We start from the raw sequence: 26541 nt of genomic DNA, 5'->3' as shown, positions 1-26541 counted from the left end.
CTAGGAGGGGGACTAACCAAAAGCATTTTTTTTTTATATAATAATATGATTATATTTATAATCAGATTTGTTGATAAATTTTCCAATTTTGCGGCAATTGAACAAACGAAGTGATGTGTTTCTTTACACATGTCGCAGGACTAGTACGATTAAAACGATAGACATAGTATTTCCAGCAAACAGAATTTTGGTATGGCTGCTAATCTGCGACCCGAAATAGTGGAATTCCGTAGAAAGATTTTCCGAAAAAATTACATTACTAAATGCCAAACAAAACATACTTGCAGATACTGATTAGGATCCAATTTTTTTTTGTATATGAGGAGCCGCAGAACAAAAGGTATTTTTCTGCTCATTTTAAATTTTTGGGAAACTGAGTTTTATTTATTTCGCATGAATCTGAAAATGGTAACATGTTTCTTACTTATCGATAGAAACATCTAACTGCCCTAGGTCACCACATTAAATGTTAAGAATGTTTGATAAAAAACCATTTTTATATCGGAAAAAGAATCTTAAAAAATAAAGTAAAAAAAGTACGTTTTGTTAAAAACAAAATTAAAAGGTAAATTTTTTATGCGGTTTTTTAAAGAGATAATATTTTGAGTGAATGTTTTTAATCCTGATCTAATATATAAACAAATGACACATTGAAATTAAATATATTTTCCCAATTCACAATTGGTATCGTAACATCGTATCGTTGTATGTCGTAATTTTTTTTATTAATGTTTTGTTTTTGTTTCGAAAAACGACATCAATTGTGAATTGGGCAATTATTTTTGGCGTTTTATACTAGTGTTGTATATTTTTTTAAGCACCTATTTTCTTAGAACTCATTTATTTAGTAAAAAAAATAGTTTCTAGAAGATTTCAACCCAAATATTATAACAACACCAAAAAAACCCATTTTTCAAAAAATGCGAAAAAGTACCTTTTGTTCTGTGGCTCATATGTTGTCATTGAAATAGAGTTATAGAGCAACAAGTCCACGTGAGATCTTGAAAATTTTTCAGTAATATAACAGGTTTTTAAGGTTTTGCATAGCATCGAAAAAAGTTAAGTAAAATTGCCACATCGTCCTTTGATTAAACGTCTTTACGTTTCTATGCCAAACAATTATAAATAAGCTAAAGAACATAATATTGACAATTAAATTACAAATTTCATACTTAATAATGCATTATTTTATACAGCAAATGTGTTTTTGACCTTAAAAATTCATATTTTTCGAAACTAAAATTCATAAAACAAAAACGATTTAAGGATTTTAAATAAAAATAATAAAACCTTTTTATTTATTAACAACATTATAAAAAAAGCTTTAAATAAAATATTTAATACATTTATCCTCTGTTACCGGCATTCAACTTCTTCCTAGCAGCAGCATTGTAAGCTAATAATTTCTTGAGATACTCCCTCTGATTATTAACCTTATCACTTCTTTTCTGCATGACTTCGTTTCTCTGCTTAATCAAATCTTGCCTCTTCTTATTTTCCTCGGCTCTCTTTTCAATGGCTTCGCGCCTCTTTAGATTAGCCTGATGCTCCTTCGCAACCAATTCTTTAGTTTGTTTGATTTCTTCTTGTTGTTTTTTAATTTGTTGACGTCTCTTTTCGTTTTCCTTTTGTAGGTTGTTACTTTGAGCGGGTTTCTTGGTAGTGGCAGCAGGTTTTTTAGTTGGGGCTGGTGAATCATCTTTAGGGGGACTGTCTGCTGGAGGTTTATCTCCTGAGGGTTTATCAGCTGGAGGACTATCTGTTGGCGGCTTGTCTGCTGGGGGCTTATCATCTGAAGGACCATCTGCTGGAGGTTTGTCAGCTGGCTCTTTGTCATCAGGAGGACCATCTGCTGGAGGTTTATCTGCTGGTTCTTTATCGTCAGGAGGACCATCTGCTGGAGGTTCCTCTGGTGGTGGTCCATCACCTGCTGGTTCCTCAGCTAAAGCCATAGCCAATACGAGGCCAAACAGAAAGATAGCAAACAATTTCATGATTCCTTTACTAGTTAGTTGTAAATCAAATTGAATCTTAAATTCAACTGTAAATTCTAGAATTGTAACTAGCTATTTATGCTATAATTTTGATAGAATAATTTTCCTTAGATTTGTTTATAATGTAAGAATTTATGCAAATGTAAATATTTACTTACCTATTTGCGTACCTGTGCCTCTTTTTTTTCTATTATATAAATATTAACATTAAAAGAAATTCATTTACAATTCCCCACATTTTTTTATAAAAAACACAAATATTATAAAGGCTTTTAATACTTACACACACATTTAAGTTCTAAAATTTATTTTTTTAAACAGAAATGTATCTACAATATTTAAATTGTTTTCTTTAAACACAGAGTGATCATTCTGTAATTAAAGCATAAACGGAAACTAGCTTTTTAAAACAGAAAATAAATATTTATTATTAAAACTACAAAATGCGTTTGTGTGTATAGTAATAATTTTAAAGTTTTATGGCTGTAGAAACTATGATTACTTTTCCAAGTTTAGAATTGAATACATAAGTACAGACAAAATTTTGAATATTTGATTTGTCATGATCCGATCGTCACAGATTTATGTATGAATTAAGCAGTTCTGATTTGAAATTAAGCAGAGAGAGAATTAAGCAGAGAAATAAATTTCAATGAAATATTTTTAAATTTTTCGAGAATCAAAATAATTATAATTTCGGGTGGAATAACTAATTTTTTTGGATATCACCTTCGTGAGAAGGGTATATATAAGTTTGTCATTCCGTTTGTAATTTCTACATTTTTCATTTCCGACCCTATAAAGTATATATATTCTGGATCCTTATAGATAGCGGAGTCGATTAAGCCATGTCCGTCTGTCTGTCTGTTGAAATCAATTTTCTGAAGACCCCTGATATCTTCGGGATCCAAATTTTCAATAATTCTGTCAGACATGCTTTCGAGAAGTTTGCTATTTCAAATCAGCAAAATCGGTAAACAAATGGCTGGGATATGAGCCATTTGTTATACGAATGTGAAGGGTATAACAAATATGAAAGTATAGTCGGACATGCACGATTATATGATTATAAACAGTTATCTTTTGATATGAAACTTATTTGTATTGAATCTTTAAGATATTTATGCTCTAATATTTCAATTACACTAGTTTACAAATCAAACATTTTTGTTTGCTCATGGAATGAAACTTATATTTTTGAGAAGAGCTAGGGACGCTAGTTAATTGACCATTTTTTGTTTCCCACCTATACGTCAAAATTTTGAGATATACGGGTATATATTTTTCACCTGCCCTGAGTACTACTAATGCATACATATGTACATCGTTTTTGCGTACTCAACACTCTGTCGAAGCTACTAGGTACTTTCAGAGTCGTATTCTTTTGACAAATTCCAAAAACAATTAACGGGGAAAAAATAAATACTGTTTAAAAGAACATCTAACATAGATAAATTTTAATAAATCGCTATTAAATACAGAACTCTAAAGTAAAAACTATTTTAAAATGTCTTCTAGAAAGTGTAAAATAAACCCATATCATTTTTGTTTTATTTGCGGAAAAATTATTCAGTCAAATCGAGGTTTTCCTATAACACAAACACTGCAAAATGCTTATTTACATTAAAAAAATTCGTAAAAGCTTTAGATAAGACAAAACCAGCATTTAGATATTTATGCAGCGTGTTCCCGAGTCTTTCTGAGGCTAAACTAAAAGAAGGGATATTTGTAAGTCCTCAAATAAGAAAAATTTTGGTTGATTTGAGTGTCTATTAACCAATGTTAAAAATGCAGAATTTTTGGGGAATAAGAAAATTCATACATAATTTTGAACTGATGGGTGTTATTAGGGTTTTTAATTTCCCGACCTTTTTTGATTCCCGGGAAACGGGAAAATTTTTCTCTACATTCCCGGGTACCCGACTATTCCCGAAATATATAATAATACTGTGAATTGTGAATTATGTGAAAGCAAAAATTCATATAAAAACTTAGTGTTATAATCATTATATATAAAGCTTCGTATTAATTAATTCAATTTGAACTTAATTCATTTCATAAATCCATTCCCAATATCTAATTCTTTAGCTTCCTTTAAAAGCTTCAATTTGAAGTTAATTAATAACTGAATTTATTCAAACTTTGAATGATTAAAATTTTGTTAATTCAAATCTACTACAAATTGAGTTAAAATGTTTTTTCTCATTCAGTTTTATTTAGCTTTTAATCATTTACAAAATGAATTGAAACAAATTTTATTTTAGTAAAAGGAATTAATTCAATACATTTAACTGAATCGTTAAGAGATAAAAATTATTTTGATCACAAAAATGGAATTAACAATTAATTTCTTTGATCCTTTGTTATATGTTATATTTACATATACATAAAGTCTTCATTTGATGCCTTGTTATTTACAAAATATAGAAGTTTATACAAATAATTTTTAAAAAATATAATGACGGAAAGCTTAAAGATGAAAATTTCCAAATTATTGGATTCAAAGGTGTTCATTCACAAAATGAAGAATTATGCATTTTTATAATACAGAATGAATTTTTTTGCAGAAAACACACTCATTATAAAGATGTCATTGTTACCAAGAACTATTGCTGTGTTTCCCTTCAAAGCCAAAATCAATGTTATACTTGAAAATACCAAAGCGTGTGCCGCCATCAAAAGTGGGGGCCTTTATTCTACTAGAGTTTTGTGGAATAATTCGCACCGGTCCATTTTGGCATTGAAGAGTGATAACTTTTATTTCTAGGTCGTGCAGTTTTCCATATGTCTTTTTAAATGTCAATTCGTTAAACCACAACTAAATAATAATATTAAGCGACCTATTATTTCCGAGATATAAGCGAAAAACTGTAAAAAAAAATTTTTCACTTTAAAAAAAAAATGGAGTTCTATCTTGTTTTCTTTGTAATTTTATCAGGTTTTATTTTCCGGGAATCCCGAATAAAAATCCCGGGAATCGGGAAGTGAAAAATTGGCAAAATTCCCGGAGAATTTGTCCCGATTCTAACCAAATTTAACAGGCTTACCCCATATGCATAAACAGTTTATAAATTTATAATTTTGTATGCAAATTTTGTTTGATAAACCTTTGATAAATTTATAAACTGTTTATGCATATGGAGGTTAGTCTTTGGGGTAATATAAAAGTGTTTGCCAAATATTTTCTTTAAATTTGCGAAAAAAAAATAGTTTAAATTAAAAGGATAAAAATTTATCAAAAATGTAAAAAAACTCGTATTTGCATTTTTAATTTTTAAAGAGATCATATGGTTTCTGAATCATTTTATCATTTAGAGCGATTGGCCAAATAAAAGACTAAGAGAGCTATTAAGTCCCACAATTACTAATTAGATTTTTTTACAAATTGGGTTTTCTTATTAAAATTTGTAATAACAAAAGTCTATAGCAGGATGAATAGCTAACTGAGCCAGCATTAAAAGTACCATAAATTTAAAGAATAACATAATGTACAGTAATGATGCCTGTTTAGGCAGGTAATTTATTGGTTAATAAAAATGTATAAAAAATATATTTAAAATAATTTGTACAATAACTTTTTAACCCTGTCTGTTAGCATTTTGCTTCTTTAGCAAAGCATCCAACCTTTTCTTTTCGGCTAAAGCCTTCTTTATCTCGGCCTGTAGTTTATTCATATTATTCTCTTGAATTTTGAAGTTCTCATCCTGTTTCTTGATGTATGCCAACTGATTCTTGCGGACGGTCTCTTGTTCTTTAATTATGGCCAATTGATTTTTCTTAACAGTTTCTTGCTTCTTCCTTTTTTCCAATTGTTGATTTTTAATAGCTTGTTGCTCCTTCAAAATAGCCATCTGCTTTTTCTTGATTTCTTCGCGCTTCTTGTTTAGTTCTTGTTCGCTAGGTTGCTTATTAGGTTTTTTGGTGGTTCCTGCAGGTTTCTTAGTAGTTCCCGCTGGTTTCTTAGTAGTTGGTTTGTCGGAGCTGCCATCAGCTGGTGGAGATGGTTTATCATCTTTAGGGGGACCGTCAGCAGGGGGGCCACCAGCTGGCTTTTCGTCGTCTTTAGGTGGACCATCAGCAGGAGGACCATCAGCTGGCTTTTCATCGTCTTTAGGAGGACCATCAGCAGGAGGACCATCAGCAGGTTTTTCGTCATCTTTAGGTGGATCATCAGCTGGGGGAGCATCGCCTGTTTCCTCGGCAATAGTCATAGCCAATACAAGGCCAAGAATAAAAAGTGTTAGCAACTTCATCTTTATCTTTAGTATCTAAGTATTTTCAATTTCGTACTAAATTTTACTCTAAATTCAATGAACTCTTGAATTCGACTATAAATCTTTGCAATTAATCTAACTATTTATGGTAAAATTTTGTAATATTTGATTCAGAAGTAAAAATAATCATGTGTAAGAAATTATTGATATAAAATACATAGCAATACTTTGTCGTTCTATGTAATTATTTGTTTAGTTGTTGTCTGTTTTCGACTTGAACAAATATTTATTTGATTTCTTTCACAGGTAATCAGAATTTGTTGTTTTAATATATAAATTATACAATTCTGTTTAGTTTCAATTGTTTTTTAATACTAATGATGACGTTTATATGTATTAGGTTTTACAGTAAATAAAACCATAGCTAATCTATATTAGTTAAATTTAAAATTTAACCTATGCTCACCAAAAAAAAAGTAACAGCAATAATTTGACCGCCAACTGAAAAGAAAGTAAACAACTTAGTTGATTGATTTTTACAGCTAGTGATGTAGAATTTTATCTACTTTTAACCTATATCAAATTTTATAAAAACTTTATTTCTAAATTTCAATTAATCGCCACTTTTATACCATATGAAAACAACGTGCAACGTCTCCGAACTTCGGTATGAAATTGAGATAGTTCCTTCAATAAAAAAATATTGAAATCAAAATTTTTAAAAATTAACTCTAAGATCTCGCCTTAGTTAAATATGAATGAATTAGTATCAAGTCATGTGAATGTCCAAAAACCATTTAATTTATCGAATTCGTATTTACTCTACATCTGCACAGATAATATTGATTCGTAGTAGCAACCGATTTTGTTGCCAATAGAATGATTCGGATGTACACATAGAATTTTTCAGTTCTTTTAACAAAAATTCAGTTGATAAAGAAGAATTTTGGTTGAAGCAACGAGACTTTTGGTCACTAAATCACAATCATTCGATTGACTTCAAATTCGGTAGCTATCTGTTTTCTCTTTGAGCAAAATTTCTGAATCTGCTGATCAAGAACTAGACTGCCTAAAAGCGTATCTAGCCACTTAACATAATCATGGTTTTAAAGGATAACTTCCAAACTAAGTGGTTTCATCAAGTGAAAGTGAACCAACACAGAAATGGTTCCATGATAGGTTCTTCGGGTGTTGGGATCATTTCTGGTTATAGCTCTTTATATATGGCTTTAATATAGTTATGTCTAAGGAGAGCATTAATGTACTCATTTTCATAAATGCACTTGTTCTGCTTTGATATTATAATAATGGTGGACAAATTATTATGATATTTTTTTACCAGTTTTGTTAAAAAATCATTGATAAAATGTTAAATTTTTCACATGTCGCAGTGTTAATTTTGCAAAGTGGACATCGTAAGAAAGGTTTTTGGGTAACAACTAAACTGGTAAACGGAAAGCCAAACTTGCTAACAAATACTGATTTAAATTAAACAAGTAAGAGAGATATATGCGGCTGTGCCGAATATTATATACCCTTCACCAAATTATACTTCAAAATACAAATTTTAAATATTTTTAGGTAAACAAAATTAATTTTTTTTTTTTCCAAAGTAGTTTTTTTTTTAATTTTTTGTTAACATTTTTTTTTTAATTGTTATTTTAAATTTTCTTTTAAATTTAAAAATTTTTTTTTTGGTTTTTTAATTTTCATTTTTTTGATGAAAAAAAAATTCGGGTTAAAAAATATTTTTTCCGATTTTGACCCATTGTAAGTCCAACTTACTATATATAACGTCGTTGCGAAGGTCTTTAAAATATCTATCATTAGATATCCATATTAATGACTTATCGAGTTTGTCCTTGTTTTTTCCTCATATCTCAGTCATTTGTGGACCGATTTTGCTGATTTTAAATACCAAACTTCTCGAAAGTATGTCTGACAGAATTATTTGGATTTGGATCCCGAAGATATCTGTGGTCTTCAGAAAATTGATTTCAACAGACTGACAAACAGACAGACAGGCGGACATGGCTTAATCGACTCCGCTATTGACTTCAGGGGTAAAAAAAATACGCAAGTTTTGTACATGTTTGTCATTGAAATGGAATGCGTTATTCCACAGCAGACCAACAGACCCATATGAGGTCTTGACAACTATTATATTAAAGGGATGGTTTGGTTATCGTTAATCTCGTAAACTGGTAAGTCGAACAGCCACCTCCTCTTTATGATTAAACGCCATTAAATTTATTTTTATGGGATCAACTATTGACAGCTAAATTAATAATTATATAGCCCGATATAAATCATAGGGTAGAACTAGAAACGCAACTGAGAGTAAAATATATTAAAACTATTTACTCTCTCTTCAAAATTTGTATGGCTGATAAACAACAAATTACATTGATTTTGTTGTTGCAAGAACTTTCTCAATCGTTTTTCGTAACGATATACCTCCAATTAGTTTTTGTATGAGAACTATCAGTATATCGTCAAAATAAAAAAAAAACATCTATTGAGAAAATGGGTCTTAGAGGTTTTTGACAACAGACTTAGGTTTTTTGTATATCAGTAATGATTATATGTATATTTTATTTCATGTTATCTAATGTTTTAAATTGATTGCTTGATACAGAATTTCATACACCCAATGAGTTTTTCATGTTAAAAATTTTTTATTTCACGAAACCAAAATATAATAAAATCTTTATATTTATTTATCGAATTCTAAATAATTACAATAATATTATATATGTAGGTATACAATATTTAATAAAATCTATTTATCCTCTGTTACCGCCATTCAACTTCTTCCTAGCAGCAGCATTGTAAGCTAATAATTTCTTGAGATACTCCCTCTGATTATTAACCTTCTCACTTCTTTTCTGCATGACTTCATTTCTATTCTTAATCAACTCTTGCCTTTTCTTATTTTCCTCGGCTCTCTTTTCGATGGCTTCGCGCCTCTTTAGATTAGCCTGATGCTCCTTCGCAACCAATTCTTTAGTTTGTTTGATTTCTTCTTGTTGTTTTTTAATTTGTTGACGTCTCTTTTCATTTTCCTTTTGTAGGTTGTTACTTTGAGCAGGTTTCTTGGTAGTGGCAGCAGGTTTTTTAGTAGGGGCTGGTGAATCATCTTTAGGTGGACTGTCTGCTGGAGGTTTATCCCCTGAGGGTTTATCAGCTGGAGGACTATCTGTTGGTGGCTTGTCTGCTGGGGGCTTATCATCTGAAGGACCATCTGTTGGAGGTTTTTCAGCTGGCTCTTTGTCGTCAGGAGGACCATCTGCTGGTGGTTTATCTGCTGGTTCTTTATCGTCAGGAGGACCATCTGCTGGAGGTTCCTCTGGTGGTGGACCATCACCTGCTGGTTCCTCAGCTAAAGCCATAGCCAATACGAGGCCAAACAGAAAGATAGCAAACAATTTCATGATTCCTTTACTAGTTAGTTGTAAATCAAATTGAATCTTAAATTCAACTGTAAATTCTAAAATTGTAACTAGCTATTTATGCTATAATTTTGTTAGAATAATTTTCATAGTTTTGTTTATAATGTAAGAATTTATGCAAATGTAAATATTTACTTACCTATTTGCGTACATGTGTCTCATATTTCCGATTATATAAATATTAACTTTAAAAGAAATTAATTTATAATTCTACACATTTTAATACTCGCATATACATTAAAATCTAAACTTTATTTGCTAAATAGAAATGTACAAAATTGTAATTGTTTTCTTTAAAAACAGAGTGTGTCTGTTTGTAATTAAAGCATAAGCGGAAACTTGCTTCTCAAAACAGAAAATAAATATTTATTATTTAAGCTACAAAATATGTTTTATGCCTGTAGAAACAATAATTATTTTCTTCCCAGTTTAAAATTTAATACATCCAGAAAAAATTAGAATTCAAAATCACTCTTTTTAACAACAGCTCAATTATAATATTTTTTTTAAAAATATTTGAAACGTATGTGTAACTTGCACTATAATTTGATTTATTTGTGGAATAGTTAATCTCTCAAGAAGAAGGGAAATATGTGTTTAATTCTTGTTCCGAATTTTTGTTACATAAAACTTATTTATGCGAAGATATTACTTGTTAACTCTAAATGTGAAATCATGGATCTTCTGACAAGTCACGATTTGTCTTTCGCGATCGAGTGACAAATTCCAATGAAATATAGACAGATGGTTGTGAATATAATTGCGTACGTTGTAACTGTTGGACATTACCAACATCAGCACAGGGTTTAGTCATTATTAAAAAACAAGTTTCAGGACCATTTCTAAGAAGTGTCATTGCTAAAGTTATTGAACTAATTCTAACTTTTTCATATGCATATTTCATTTGTATTTCAGTGATTTTTTTCATGTATCTGACGAAAAAAATAAAATAAAAAAACAAAATTAGCTTTAATTTAAAATATCCTGTACCAATAATAAAACTATTCGGCACCCAAAAAGGGCTGCTTATACAAAACTCCCATGTTAAATAATTTTAGCTCACTGAACACAAATACGACAGAAATTTTAAAATTGTACGCTCAGTTTTTGAGATAATTCCACTTTTAGGTTCATACTAAAACATTTTTTTTTTTCAATATTATCACAGGAACGTGGAATTTAATTGAAAACATTTAAAACTTTTTATGGTTTCTAAATCTACGGAATTTGAGTTCTTAATTGAGTACAATTTTATATATATGTATGTGGGATTTCATGTCAAGTGAACCAACTTTTGAAATGGATGTCTTCCGATTCAGACTCAATTTTTCAACCAGATCGGACGAGAACTCTTTGAGTTAGAGGGGGTCAAAATTTTACATTTTGGCCTAACAGATGCTTTTTCTCATCCATGTAACTATTGTTCTTAGCAAAATGTATCCCAAATAGTTTAGATTGCTATGTCTTCCATATTTCGAAAAAAAAATAAGCAATTTTTAAAATTTGTTCGCCTTTTTTGTTGAAATATTGATGAAAGTGCTATCTAAATTATTTGGGACACATTTATCTAAGAACAATAGGTAATAAGTTATTTGGATGAGAAAAGATACATTTTTGGTCAAAATGTCAAAATGTTTACTATCCATTAGAACTAATCTTGGTGGAAATTTCATCCCGATCGGAAGACATCGATTTCAAAAGTCGTCGGTTCACTTGACATGAAATCACCCATATATTTAATGATGCTTTCAGGGTTTTAATATTATATAAACTGTTTTAGAAAACTATAAAATTTTTCGATTAAAATTTGAAAATTAACCCCTTTCGTGCAGCGAAAAATTAAACACTTAATTTTTATATGCGTCCATACTGATCTTTAAATGTGTCTGAGTTTAAAATAATATTGAAATTAATAAATATTGGCGTTAAAATTACATTATTTTAATTTCTAATTAGATACTAACAAATTGTCTAAACATGAAACATTTTTTCACATTAAACACATATTGAAATTTTTGTCCCAAATTTAAGTTAAGCTCTCCTTTGATCTACATGTACTTTTTATCCCTTCAAAAAAATAAGATTTGTCGAACAGGTGTTTTTTGATATGATTTCATCGTTAAATTCAAATATCATTCCGCCGTTGAATAGAGGGAAGAGAGATCATTTCGTAGCATAATTCATGGAAACTGCACATGTGGGTACCCTTTTGTGTACCTTATTGTGAGCAAACGCGGCAGCCATCTTGCGGAAAGCTTTCTCATACCCAAGTGATCATTCAAAATTAAAATCACTGAGGCGATCTCCGATCGGCAAACACTATATCTTTATTTTTCAATTGATTCGGATGTAGAGACCTCAACTTTTGGCATATTGAAATTCAGTAAAGCACTCTTTTACCATTGAAATTAATAGTGCATAGTATTTATCAAGCTTAGCATTGGTTTGAGTAATTTTTTTTTTCGAAAAAAATAATGCTTAATGAGCATACGAAATTCTCTTTTTTTAATTTCTACTCTTTAAGTACCCAATCCGGCAAAAAAAAAAAGAATAAAATTCGTGTAAAAAATGGTACTCAACTACGAGCTTAATTTCCGTAGATTTTAAATCCCTAAAAATATTTTAAAACTTTCAGTTAAATTGCAATTTCTTAAGGTACTACTAAAAAAATTGGATTTTTATTAAAAATTTTGAAATAAAATATCTCCAATTTGTATTTATGTTCAGCGTTCCAAAATTATATAAAATAGATATTTTGTACTTCTCTAAAAAAATGTTTTGTAATTTAAAATCAACTCTTTATTTTCAGTACAATAAGGAAAAAAACTGTAATATTTTCCAAATAGTAAAACTGTAGAGATATTCATAACGTTGAGCCTCTGGCCTAATAAAAATATAAAATAGCCCAAAGTTTTTTAAACCCAATATAACACGAAATTGTAAAAATTAACACAAAAAATTTAATTTTAATCAATTTCGGCATATGGCCACCGCGGCTGTTCTTGACGAAGCGCATTCTGTGCATCCAATTATGAGCCTCTTTTTCGAGCATTGCTGGCCGTATATCACGATTACGTGGCAGCTAGGGTTGTCAGTTTTTACCTCCATCGCGATTTTTCGTTTAGTTTTTGACGATGCATCGTAAAAAACTAAACGAAAAATCGCCAAATATCGCCAAAATAATTTTTTTGAATTTTTTATTGTAAAATACATACATACCAATTTTATGTATTATAAAGTCAATTTATTTCGGTTTAAATCTAGTGCATTAGTTATTTATATTAAATTGATATCAAACGTATACATTAATTGAATTAAGTATTCATGTGGTCAAAAACCAAATTTTCTGATATTTTCTATTGCATTTTGAGTTTTGAATTTGATAATTTATACAATTGAATATACAATTTTCGGTATTGGTTGAAATTTAAATACAAAAACTATCTATTCAATAATTTTGTTTTTGAGCACATGAATACTTGATTCAATTATAAAATAATTGAAACCAGTTCAATATGTGATATACATATATTTGAATTGAAACGGTTTAAGAAATAGTTTTTTCTGTGTTAACATATTAAGAACGGCCAATGCTAAGTCTTTAAAGTGAAATGTTCTACCTGCATCTCAATAATTGTAAACTTGTGGCCAAAAATCTAATAAATTTTGTTGCAATTTCACCTTTAAAGATCTGAGTCCAATTGATATATGCTAATTTTGACCATTGTAATTAATATTCCCCTGCAGATACTTTTGGATTGAAAAATAAAGTTAATAAATTTTGAACAACCGAAAATTTCCATTTCATTTCAATATTGAAAATTCATTATATACTTTAACAAGTAAGAGATCTATATTCGGCTGTGCCGAATCTTTTCCGAATTTTTTTAAGTACTAAAAACTATTTTCTTTTAAAATTTCTACATCATATTCCTCCATTTTTATATTTTGTAATTCCATTTCAAATTCTGTGCCAAAATCGATAGATTCCTGAATCCAAAGAAACCGTCGAACCAATAGCCAATTTTAATGAGCACATTAAGTTATCAATATTTCCATTATTATTTTAAAATGACGGCTTAAACATTTTAGAAGAAAAAATTAATATTGTTGAAACTATTTGATCATGTATGCTACCTCCATCCATATGCTCAGATTATAAATGATTAATTTTATTAACTATTGGGTTAATAAATATCAAAAAAATATTTCAAGAAAAACCAAAAATTTGAATAAAATTAAGATTTCAATTTATATTTAAAGACATTTCTTAGCCTATTCCCTACTAAAACAATGGATTGAAATATAAAATAGTGAAGCCTCTTTATTGGTTAATAAAAAATGTTTGAAAAAAATCTATTTAAAGTAATTGTACAATAATTCGCTAACCCTGTCTGTTAGCATTTTGCTTCTTCAGCAAAGCATCCAATCTTTTCTTTTCGGCTAAAGCCTTCTTTATCTCGGCTTGTAATTTATTCATATTGTTCTCTTGAATTTTGAAATTCTCATCTTGTTTCTTGATATATGCTAACTGATTCTTGCGGACGGCCTCTTGTTTTTTTATTATGGCCAATTGATTTTTCTTAACAGTCTCTTGCTTCTTCCTTTTTTCCAATTGTTGCTTTTTAATAGCTTGTTGCTCCTTCAAAATAGCCATTTGCTTTTTCTTGATTTCTTCGCGTTTCTTGTTTAGTTCTTGTTCGCTAGGTTGCTTATTAGGTTTTTTGGTGGTTCCTGCAGGTTTCTTAGTAGTTCCCGCTGGTTTCTTCGTAGTTGGTTTGTCGCCAGCAGCTGGGGGAGATCCTCCTTCAGATGGTTTATCATCTTTGGGGGGACCGTCAGCAGGAGGACCATCAGCTGGTTTTTCGTCGTCTTTAGGAGGACCATCAGCTGGTTTCTCGTCTTCTTTAGGAGGACCATCAGCAGGAGGTCCATCAGCTGGCTTTTCGTCGTCTTTAGGTGGACCATCAGCAGGTGGACCATCGGCAGGTTCCTCAGCAATAGTCATAGCCAATACAAGGCCAAGAACAAAAAGTGTTAGCAACTTCATCTTTCTTTAGTGTGTAAGTATTTTCAGTTTCGTACTAAATTTTACTTAAATTCAATGAACTCTTGAATTCAACTATAAATCTTTGCAATTAATCTAACTATTTATGGTAAAATTTTGTAATATTTGATTCAGAAGTAAAAATAATCATGTGTAAGAATTTATTGAAATAAAATACATTGTAGTATTTTGTCATTCTATGTACATATTTGTTTAGTTGTTGTCTGTTTTCGACTTGAACAAATATTTATTTGATTTCTTGTATAAGTAATCAATCTTTGTTTTTTTAATATATAAATTAAACAATTGGATTTAATTGTAGTTGTTTTTTTAATACTAATGATGGTGCTTTTAATTATTATGGTTTACTGTAACTAAAACCATAGTAAATACATGTTAGTGAAATTGAAATTAGAACCCATGGTTGCTTGTCAGAGAAATCTCAAAACAAACTTAAATTGCTGCATAAATTATAAAGTATTTGGAAGCAATTAAATAGTCTTCCAACATTGTTTGATAACATAACATACCAGGAAGCGTATTTAACTACTTAACTCCCCAAAATGGAAAATTGTTAATATAAAAATTAAAAAGGATTTATAGATGTAAGTATATATGTTTAAGTATATATATTTAAGACCTCTATATATCGTAAGGAGATAATACTGAGACATACGTTTTTGGTTTAAAAAAAAGGAAACATAAAAACTTTTAACGAATTTAAACAAAGTAGTAAAGATGTACATTATTCAATTCAGTAAGAAATTATGGTCGGCAAAGCCCGACCATATAATACCCTACACTATATAAATGAGCAAGAACATTTTTCTTTTAAAATTTCAATTAATTTATATTCGTGAGTGAAGTGTTCCTTATATGGGAGCTATGACCAATTATGGATCGATCACCATGAAATTAGGTCGTGTGATTTATGTCTATATGTAAGTTATTTATGTTGAATTTTATGTGTATGCCAAAAGTGATTTTCGGAAACGAAAAATGAGCTATGACTGATTATCGACCGAAAATACGGTTCAACCATCGAATATCAGTTGATAAAGAAGAATTTCGGTTGAAACAACCAAACTTTTGTTACCACTTCCAAAATTTCGTAGCCACAACTTTAAAATTCGATCACTAAGGTAGAATCATTCGATTGGCAACAAATTCGGTTGCTATCACGAATCTGTATTCTCTGTGTATTAATTGTTTTAATGTTTAAAATAAAATATCAAATATACGAAAAAATTTATTTTTTTTAAATTCCCCTAAAAATCCCCGAATTGTAGTTGACATCAAATCAAACATCCCCATTTTTGCATGTTTGTAACGTGACAAAAATATTGTCCTAACACCCACCTTAAAGTATACCAAACTGCTTAGGATCACTGTCCGTCCGTCCGCCCGTCCATGAAATTCATGTAATCAAACAACAAGCCGCAATTTTAAAGATAATTCTATTGGGTTAGTGCTGATGTTTGTAACGTGCAAAAGTATTGTCCTAACACCCACCTTAAAGCATACCAATCTGCTCAGTCGATTAAGCTATGCCCGTCTGTCCGTCCATGTAAACTTTGTAATCAAACTACAGGCCGTAATCTTCTTCTATATAAATAAAATTCAAATGTCGTTCGTTGGTAATTACATCAGTACAGAACGGCCGGACCGATTTAGACAAAATTTTTTTAGAATGTTGATCATAGCCCAACATAAGTTTTTACGGAATGAAAAATTGACCACGCCCACTTTTTTCGATTTATCTAAAATCGGAAAATGGCTACTTTTTTTAGAGATTGAGAAAAATTGACCACTGCCATTTTTCGATATATCTAAAATCGCAGGACGCCTGGGCCGATTTAACTAATTTATTTTAATGTTCGCAATAAATAGTCCGCAAAAGTTTTTACATAAATAAAAATTCTCCACGTCCACTACTACGCCCACTTATTGAATACATCTGCAAAATACATTGGTCTGTGATTAATCATATTTCAGACCAAAATTCGTTACTTATATAAAAACTCATAATAGCTTAAATAGATAATAACTTGGCCAATATGCGTTTAATCAAGAAAAGAAGCTCGATCTGTGATCACTAATATTTCTGACCAAAAATCGATTTTTTATATAAAAACTCAAAATATCTAAATTAATTCACTAATAACTTGGCCAATAAGCGTTTAATCGATCTGGGATCACTCATATTTCTGAACAAAAATCAATTTTTTATATAAAAACTCAAAATATCTAAATTCGTTAATAAGCGTTTAATCAAGAAAAGGAGCTCGATCTGTGATCACTCATATTTCCAACCAAAAATATATTTTTATATGAAAAACTGAAATCACTGATATCTTCGTAAGTAAGAGTTTATTAAAGAAAAGAAGTTCGATCTGTGATCACTCATATTTTCGACAAAAAATATATTTTTATATGAAAAACTGAAAAAAATCTTAAATCATTGATATCTTCGTAAATAAGTGTTTAATCAAGAAAACTAGCTCGATCTGTGATCACTCATATTCCTGAACAAAAATCGATTTTTTATATAAAAACTCCAAATATCTAAATTCGTTAATAACTTAGTTCGATCTGTGATCACTCATATTTCTGACAAAAAATCAATTTTTTATATAAAAACTCAAAATATCTAAATTCGCTAATAACTTGGCCAATGCGTTGAATCAAAAAAAGAAGCTCGATCTGTGATCACTCCTATTTCTTAACAAAAATCGGTTTTTTGTATAAAAACTCAAAATATGTAAATTCGTTAATAATTTGGCCAATAAGCGTCTAATCAAGAAAAGGAGCTCGATCTGGGATCACTCCTATTTCTGACCAAAAATCGATTGTTTATATAAAAACTCAAAATATATAAATTCGTTAATAATTTGGCCAATAAGCGTTTAATCAAGAAAAGGACCTCGATCTGTGATCACTCATATTTCTGAACAAAAATCGGTTTTTTGTATAAAAACTCAAAATATGTAAATTCGCTAATAACTTGGCCAATAAGCGTTTAATCAAGAAAAGGTGCTCGATCTGTGATCACTCATATTTCTGACCAAAAATCGATTTTTTATATAAAAACTCAAAATATCTAAATTCACTAATAACTTGGCCAATAAGCGTTTAATCTAGAAAAGGAGCTCGATCTGTGATCAGTCATATTTCTGACCAAAAATCAATTTTTTATATAAAAACTCAAAATATATAAATTCGCTAATAACTTGGCCAATAAGCGTTGAATCAAAAAAAGAAGCTCGATCTGTGATCACTCATATTTCTTAACTCAAAATATGTAAATTCGCTAATAATTTGGCCAATAAGCGTCGAATCAAGAAAAGGAGCTCGATCTGGGATCACTCCTATTTTTGACCAAAAATCGATTGTTTATATAAAAAATCAAAATATATACATTCGTTAATAATTTGGCCAATAAGCGTTTAATCAAGAAAAGGACCTCGATCTGTGATCACTCATATTTCTGAACAAAAATCGGTTTTTTGTATAAAAACTCAAAATATGTAAATTCGCTAATAACTTGGCCAATAAGCGTTTAATCAAGAAAAGGTGCTCGATCTGTGATCACTCATATTTCTGACCAAAAATCAATTTTTTATATAAAAACCCAAAATATCTAAATTCGCTAATAACTTGGCCAATTAGCGAATCAAGAAAAGGAGATCGATCTGTGATCAGTCATATTTCTGACCAAAAATCAATTTTTTATATAAAAACTCAAAATATCTAAATTCGCTAATAACTTGGCCAATAAGCGTTTAATCAAGAAAAGAATCTCGATCTGTGATCACTAATATTTCTGACCAAAAATCAATTTTTTATATAAACTCAAAATATCTAAATTCGCTAATAACTTAGCCAATAAGCGTTTAATCAAGAAAAGGAGCTCGATCTGTGACACTCATATTTCCAACCAAAAATATATTTTTATATGAAAAACTGAAATCATTGATATCTTCGTAAGTAAGAGTTTATTAAAGAAAAGAAGTTCGATCTGTGATTGCTATATTTTTGACCAAAAATATATTTTTATATGAAAAACTGAAAAATCATTGATATCTCCGTAAATAAGTGTTTAATCAAGAAAACTAGCTCGATCTGTGATCACTCATATTCCTGAACAAAAATCGATTTTTTATATAAAAACTCAAAATATCTAAATTCGTTAATAACTTAGTTCGATCTGTGATCACTCATATTTCCAACCAAAAATCGATTTTGGCCAATAAGCGTTTAATCTAGAAAAGGAGCTCGATCTGTGATCACTCATATTTCAGACCAAAAATCGATTGTTTATATAAAAACTCAAAATATCTAAATTCGCTAATAACTTGGCCAATAAGCGTTTAATCAAGAAATGGAGCTCGATCTGTGATCACTCATATTTCTGACCAAAAATCGATTGTTTATATAAAAACTCAAAATATCTAAATTCGCTAATAACTTGGCCAATAAGCGTTTAATCAAGAAAAGGAGCTCGATCTGTGATCACTCATATTTCAGACCAAAAATCAATTTTTTATATAAAAACCCAAAATATCTAAATTCGCTAATAACTTAGCCAATTAGCGAATCAAGAAAAGGAGATCGATCTGTGATCACTCGTATTTCTGACCAAAAATCAATTTTTTATATAAAAACTCAAAATATCTAAATTCGCTAATAACTTGGCCAATAAGCGTTTAATCAAGAAAAGGAGCTCGATCAGGGATCAGTCATATTTCTGACCAAAAATAAATATTTTATATAAAAACTCACAATATCTAAATTCGCTAACAACTTGGGCAATAAGCGTTTAATCAAGAAAATTAGCTCGATCTGGGATCACTCATATTTCTGACCAAAAATCGATTTTTTATATAAAAACTCAAAAGATGTAAATTCGCTAATAACTTGGCCAATAAGCGTTTAATCAAGAAAAGTAGTTCGATCTGGGATCACTCATATTTCTGACCAAAAATCGATTGTTTATATAAAAATTCAAAATATCTAAATTCGCTAAAACCTTGGCCAATAAGCGTTTAATCCAGAAAAGGAGCTCGATCTGTGATCAGTCATATTTTTGACCAAAAATAGGTTTTTTATATAAAAACTCAAAATATCTAAATTCGCTAATAACTTGCGTTTAATCAAGTAAAGGAGCTCGATCTGTGATCACTTATATTTCACAAATCAAACACAAGCATTTTCGCATCGGTCACCAAAATGGACAAACTGGGTATAGGGTTTTACTTACTACCCTTTGGTAGTAGAGTCGAACCTATACTGTCATGATCTTGTGTTTTTCCAAAAGTCTTCATTTGTTGCATAGTGTAATTAGCCATAGCTTCCATATATACCCGCTTCCGAAAATCACTTTAACATGCGTAAATATCTTAAAAATGTTGGTATACACAAAAAATTCAATATAAATAACTTTAATATAGATGTAAATGGCACGACATCATTTCATGGTGATCGGTCCATATTTGGTCATAGCTCCCATATGTATAAGGCACAATTCAAATTCAAAAATCACTCACGAATATAAATTATTAATTTTTTAAAAGGAAAATGTTTTTTCTTATTTACTTAGTGTAAGGTATTATATGGTCGGGCTTAACCGACCATACTTTCTTAATTGTTTTTTTCTTTACATTCCTCAAATGAGAGATCTTTGCGTCCTCGTTTATTTAATGGTGTTGGTGGTGCAACAAACGAGATAGACGCATCAAGCCAATTATTATGATTTTTTAAAAAATCTAATTCCTTTCTACTTATAATCCGAGCAAAAACAACTAAATTTTTTAAAAAAAATCTATCATATCTGAGGGTCTACACGTTTGATTACTTCCCATCTCAGAAGCTTGAATTTATCTTTAAGTAATTGAGCTTCTGTATTTTTCATAAAATTATGTAGTTCACGACGAGAAACGAAAACTGGATTGACGTTTGTTCCTAAAATAGCAAGATTTCAATTGTTTAAAATTTGGAAAATGTTATTCTTGTAACAAATAACGAATACAGTAAAGCACTTAAAAATATATAAGTTACTCACAACTGTAATTTTAGCAGTTAGTGATGTAGAATTTAGTGCACTTAACCCAATATCAAATATGACTGTGACAGATCCCAGCGGGAAAAAATTATAGGACTTCACTTTGTAGGCCTTCTAATAGGCATACTTACACATTCTAAAAGATCCGATACTCATTCCACACTGCCTGCTCTTAGAAGGTGTTCAAGAAGGGCTATGAATCCCCTTCTAATAACAAGTGGTTAAATAAAAATAGTCTACATCAAAAAATAAAATACTCTGCATCTCTTTGATTAACTCTATTTACAAAATTTACAACAATAAATTGCTTGATTGTAAACAAACAACTTCATTTTAATTCCTATTTTTATTTTACAAAATTTACAACAATAAATTGCTTGATTGTAAACAAACAACTTCATTTTAATTCCTATTTTTATTTTAGATCTTCTAATAAGACTTTAAATAGGTCTTCCATGGTAGACATTCTATAAAACTTGAAAATGCACGACTTTTCATAGGCTGTCCTATGATGCCTTATTCTAATGCTGTTTTCTCTTTTAGGCACTTTATTAGGCCTTCTCATGTATCCATAAGACTTTGCAGGCTTTGTAATAGTCCTATCTTTCTATGCATTCCATATGGCATTCCTCTACAGGCCTTTCATTATATCAGTAATAACAGGTTTTTTACAGGAATAAGACCATATAGCAGCCCTGCGAATAGCTCTTCCCAATTAGGCCTTCTAGAAGCCCTTGCAAAGTAGGCCTTATAGTAGCCCTTCCTAAGTAGGACTTCTCTCAGCCCTCTAACAGCAGCGAGTCAGTCAGCAGCTAGAAGTCCTTGTGTCTGCAAAAGAAGGCCTTTAGGAAGGCCTCTTTTTCCCGCTGGGATAAAGTTCAGCTTTTGAATTAATTGCCACTTTTGGTACATTTCAACCCTCTGTGCAACGTTGAGTTTCTTTTTATGGGATTGAGTTATGTCTTCGGTTTATGTCAACTATCTAGCAATTTTAAAGATAATAAAGTGCAATATTAACAGTTAAATTACCAATTTCATACTTAATTATAACCCGATATCTACTTTGTTTAAGTTGATACTTGATACATGATTCGATACACCAAATGAGTTTTTGTTCTTAAAAATTTTTATTTTTGCACAAAACTAAAACGATACACATATAGATTTTAATTGCAAATAATAAAATCTTTATATTTATTTATCAAATTCCAAAGAATGATAATGATATTTTATATATTATATTAAATAAAATATTTTATATTTTTATCCTCTGTTACCGGCATTCAACCTCTTCCTAGCAGCAGCATTGTAAGCTAACAATTTCTTGAGATACTCCCTCTGATTATTAACCTTCGCCCTTCTATTCTTCATGACTTGGTTTCTCTTCTGAATCAACTCTTGCCTCTTCTTAATTTCCACTTCTCCCCTTTCAATGATTTCGCTCCTCTTTAGGTTAGCTTCATACTCTTTCATAACCACTTGTTTCGTTTGCTTGATTTCTTCTTGTTGTTTTTTAATTTGTTCGCGTCTCTTTTCGTTTTCCTTTTGTAGCTTGCTATCTTCAGCGGGCTTCTTAGTAGTTGTAGTAGTTACAGAAGACTGCGTAGGAGTATCATCAGTAGTAGCATCTTCAGCTGAGGGCTGAGCTGTTGTAGTATCATCTGTTGGTAGAGCATCAGTAGCACTATCTGTTGTAGTTTCCTCAGCAAAAGCCATAGCCAATACTAGGCCAAAAAGAAATATTGCGAACAATTTCATTTTTGTATTAAAGTTGTCAAATTAACTATTAAATTCAACTGTAGATTATAAAATTGAAACTAGCTATTTATGGTAAATTTTTCAATTTATTTTCACATAAATTGTTGCAAAAATTATAGCAAATAATACTGTTTAAATATTATTTGTTTTATTTGCGTGCACATGTCATTTATTTCAGATTAAACAAATATTTAAACTAATCGAAATCCGTTTTCAATTGTGCAAATTAATTTTGAAAATACTTGCTACATATATACATTATTTTTATATATAGAATCTTACTATTATATTGCTTAAATAAATTTATCATATTTACCAAATACGCTCTATAATGATTTTTTTTGCAATTCAAATATCGTACTTTCATTAAACATAAAATAAATATTTGTTTAACCTAAATATATTATATATTATACCCTACACCACCATAGTGGGGAGGGTATTATGCGTTTGTGCAGATGTGTGTAACGCCCAAAATTATTGGTCTAACACCCACCTTAAAGTATACCGATCGACTTAGAATCACTTCCTGAGTCGATTAAACGATGTCCGTCCGTCTGGCTGGTTGGCTGGCTGTCCATGTAAACCTTTTGCGCAGAGTACAGGTCGCAATTTTGAAGATATTTCGATAAACTTTGGTACATATAATTTTTTCGGCCCAAGGACGAAGCTTGAAACTGGCTGAAATCGGTCCATTATTTCACCTAGCGCCCATACAAATGTCCTCTCGAAATTGGACTTTATCGGTCACAAATCTTTAATTTATATATGTATCTACACAAATTTCGCTCCAAATAAGTTTTATGTATACAAAATTCATGTCACAAAATTTTGTTACGATCGGTCCATAATTATTCATAGGGTCTATACTGGACCCGCTTCCAAAAATCACTTTAACGTGCTTAAATCACTTAAAAATGTTGGTATATACACAAAATTCAACATAAATAACTTTCATGTAGACATAAATCACACGACCTAATTTTATGGTGATCGGCCATTAATTGGTCATAGCTCCCATATAAGGCCCACTTCCGAAAATCACTCACGAATATAAATTATTGATATTTTAAAATAAAAATATTTTTACTCATTTACTTGGTGTAGGGTATTATATGGTCGGGCTTGACCGACCATACTTTCTTACTTGTTTTTATATGTATATATCTGTTTTCAAAGGTATTTTATAAAAAAAAACAAAGTGTATCGTAGAAATATTCTTTAACTTTTAACGAAACTATTAAAATAAATATTTTTATGTGTTTTTCTTATTGTATGATATTTTAGATATAATTTAGAAAAAGTGTATGTATCTGTATTATACTAGATCAGATGATTGTACTAGTAATAGTTTGTATATATTGAACAAAAATATCCTTCAAAAGTTGCGATTATCTTAAGAATTCCCTAAAATCCCATTTCCAAATTACGTAATATTTATGAAAACAAAATAGGACATGAATTTGAAGATATCCTCCTTCAAAGCATCTTAATCATTCTATTACAAAAAAAAACAAAAACATAAACCTGTTTTTTGGAGTAATACATTACCATAAAAAACGTTCTGGGAGTAATATTATCATATATATTATATGTATATAGGGTGCTTTTTGTGAAAAGGCGAAATTTTTCTTAAAATGTTTAAGTGCTCACATCTAGAATTGTTTCTTTTAGATTGTAAAAGTTTTAGCTCAATCGGACTTTGCCTTCCCGTGCCGAAAGTGCCTCGAAGTTGAATTGTATGTGATTTTCGGGAGCCGATAAAATTAGGTCGAGTTATTTATGTCTATATGAAAGTTATTTGTTTTGTATTTAATGTGTATACTAACATTTTTAAGAGATTTATGCTCGTTTAAGTGATTGTTGGAAGCGGGCCTTATATGGGAGCTATGACTAATTATGAACCGATTATCATAAAATAATTTGACATGATTTCCATTTATATAAAACTTATTTGGAGCGAAATTTGTGTAAATACCAATATGAACTAAATATTTATCACGTATAAAGTCCAATTTCGGGAGGACATTTGTATGGGGTCTAGGTGAAATAATGGACCAATTTCAGCTAATTTCAATAGGACCAAAAATATTGTATGTACAAAATTTTATCGAAATATCTTAAAAATTGCTACCTGTACTTTTCATGGTCAGCCAGCCAGACGGACGGACGAACATCGTTTAATCGACTCATAAAGTGATTCTGAGTCGATCGGTATACTCAAGACTAATACATTTGGTTGTAACAATTATCTGCATAAATCAGTGTATAAAAATATTCGTAATATGTTTATAATGTTGATGGCCCTGGACTTGCAAATCGCACTTGCTTAAGTTGTGCATCCAACTCGTCGTCCGAATCTGATACAGAACTTATGGTGTCCACAGGCACGTTGCTTCCAGACTGCCCTCCATCATTTGCTTTTTATACCCTACACCACTATAGTGGGAAAAGTATAATGCGTTTTTAATTTTCAATGTAAATTTTTTCGAAAAAGTTTAATAACTTTTATAAATATAAACCACCTTTAACAAGTAGATAATGTCTCGTTTTCTTCTATATAAAATTGTCAAAAAAATAGGTTTTCATAGAAAAAAATTTAAATTTGAATTGAATTTAAACAAATAAAAAGAAATACGAAACTTTTTATAAAAATTTACCTAATTTCTTGAAATATATATTTAATGAAAGCTTAATTCTTTACCTCTCCATAATTGTTTATATTTTTGAAATCGTCTCAAAATTGTGTGAGTAAGAAGTACTAAAGTACTACTACCTATCCTAAAGTACTGCTATCCTCACCTAGGTTCACAGCACCCATTGGATCGCTTTTCAAGTTCTGACAAAAAGTGTCATTTTGTAGCAGAGTGTAGTATTTCTTAAAAAGTTCTTTCTAATTATGAATTCGTCAAAGTCGACTTAATTACAATTAAAATTAGCTTTACTTCCAAATGTAATTCAAACAAAGGCCCAATTTTATGAAAAAATCCATGAGCCATTAATCAAACTTTTGGCAGGAAGGTTTTTCTAATTGTTCTATGAAATTTGTTAACAAATTAACCTTCACTTTACCAAAGGTTTTTTATGTACATGGTTTACCCACCCGGGTGGTCCTGCACTTCTATACCTTATAAAAAGTTTAAAATGTTTTTATTAAATTCTTTCATTTAAATCGAAACAAAATTAAAAAAATATTAAACTACTAAATCCATAATGGTCACCCGGGCGGGTATTGGTAAAGCGAAGGTTAAAACTTCACAAAAACTTATACGACAACATTTTTCGTTATCTCTTTTCCATAGAAGGTAAAACTGAACATGACCTAAAGGTATCTGATAATATTATAAAATAATACTATTTTTTGGTTAATTTATGCATAAAAATTCAGTTTGGCTCTTCATAAGTTTTGTGATTTTTAAATAATTGCACTAAATAAATGTAATTTCAACACTTATAAACGCCAAGAATGAAGAAACAATTAAAAACGAAAAATTAAACGAAAAAGTATCCTTCTCTAATTTCCTAAACAGTATAACATTTTCTAAAAGAAATAGTTTTTGCAAATAATATTTATTAAGATACTTATATACTTTATGTTATAAGTTGACTTTAAATAAATGTTCCGGATTGTCATCTCTTAACCCCTCTGTTGTTTTTGCCTTAGCAAAGCATCCAACCTTTTCTTTTCGGCTAAAGCATTATTTATCTGGTTTTGTAGTATTTTCATATTGTTCTCTTGAATTTTGAAAATCTCGTCTTGTTTCTTGATTAATTCCAATTGATTCTTGCGGGCGGTCGCTTGCTGTTTGATTAAGGCCAATTGATTTTTCTTAACAGTTTCTTGCTTCTCCCTTTTTTCCAATTGTTGCTTTTTAACATCTTCTTGCTGCTTCAAAACAGCCAACTGTTTTTTCATGACTTCTTCGAGCTTGCCGTCTTCGGGAACATCCTGGGCAATAGCCATAGCCAATATAAGGCCAAGAATAAAAATTGTTAACAATTTCATTGTTCTTAA

General features: G+C 30.1%; 5 protein-coding genes across 5 annotated transcripts; all 5 read right to left on the bottom strand.

Annotated features, from left to right (window-relative positions):
* Positions 1 to 1346: 1346 nt before the first annotated feature.
* On the bottom strand, positions 1347 to 1994 carry LOC135958317 (acidic proline-rich protein PRP25-like). Its single transcript, XM_065509219.1, has one exon. The coding sequence runs from the start codon at positions 1992 to 1994 to the stop codon at positions 1347 to 1349; it is 648 nt and encodes a 215-aa protein (XP_065365291.1).
* Positions 1995 to 5572: 3578 nt separating this feature from the next.
* LOC135958316 (swi5-dependent recombination DNA repair protein 1 homolog) lies at positions 5573 to 6247 on the bottom strand. Its single transcript, XM_065509218.1, has one exon. The coding sequence runs from the start codon at positions 6245 to 6247 to the stop codon at positions 5573 to 5575; it is 675 nt and encodes a 224-aa protein (XP_065365290.1).
* A 2747-nt stretch (positions 6248 to 8994) lies between these two features.
* On the bottom strand, positions 8995 to 9642 carry LOC135958315 (uncharacterized). Its single transcript, XM_065509217.1, has one exon. It carries the CDS (start codon positions 9640 to 9642, stop codon positions 8995 to 8997), a length of 648 nt encoding a protein of 215 aa, XP_065365289.1.
* A 4402-nt stretch (positions 9643 to 14044) lies between these two features.
* Positions 14045 to 14668, bottom strand: LOC135958314 (fibrous sheath CABYR-binding protein-like). Its single transcript, XM_065509216.1, has one exon. The coding sequence runs from the start codon at positions 14666 to 14668 to the stop codon at positions 14045 to 14047; it is 624 nt and encodes a 207-aa protein (XP_065365288.1).
* Positions 14669 to 22031: 7363 nt separating this feature from the next.
* On the bottom strand, positions 22032 to 22526 carry LOC135958313 (uncharacterized). The gene has a single exon (XM_065509214.1). It carries the CDS (start codon positions 22524 to 22526, stop codon positions 22032 to 22034), a length of 495 nt encoding a protein of 164 aa, XP_065365286.1.
* Between the last annotated feature and the right edge of the window lie 4015 nt (positions 22527 to 26541).

This window comes from Calliphora vicina, chromosome 4 (genome assembly GCF_958450345.1).
Source record: "Calliphora vicina chromosome 4, idCalVici1.1, whole genome shotgun sequence".
In the NCBI taxonomy this organism is placed as follows: Eukaryota; Metazoa; Arthropoda; class Insecta; order Diptera; family Calliphoridae; genus Calliphora; species Calliphora vicina.
This window is presented reverse-complemented; position numbering and strand designations above follow the sequence as displayed.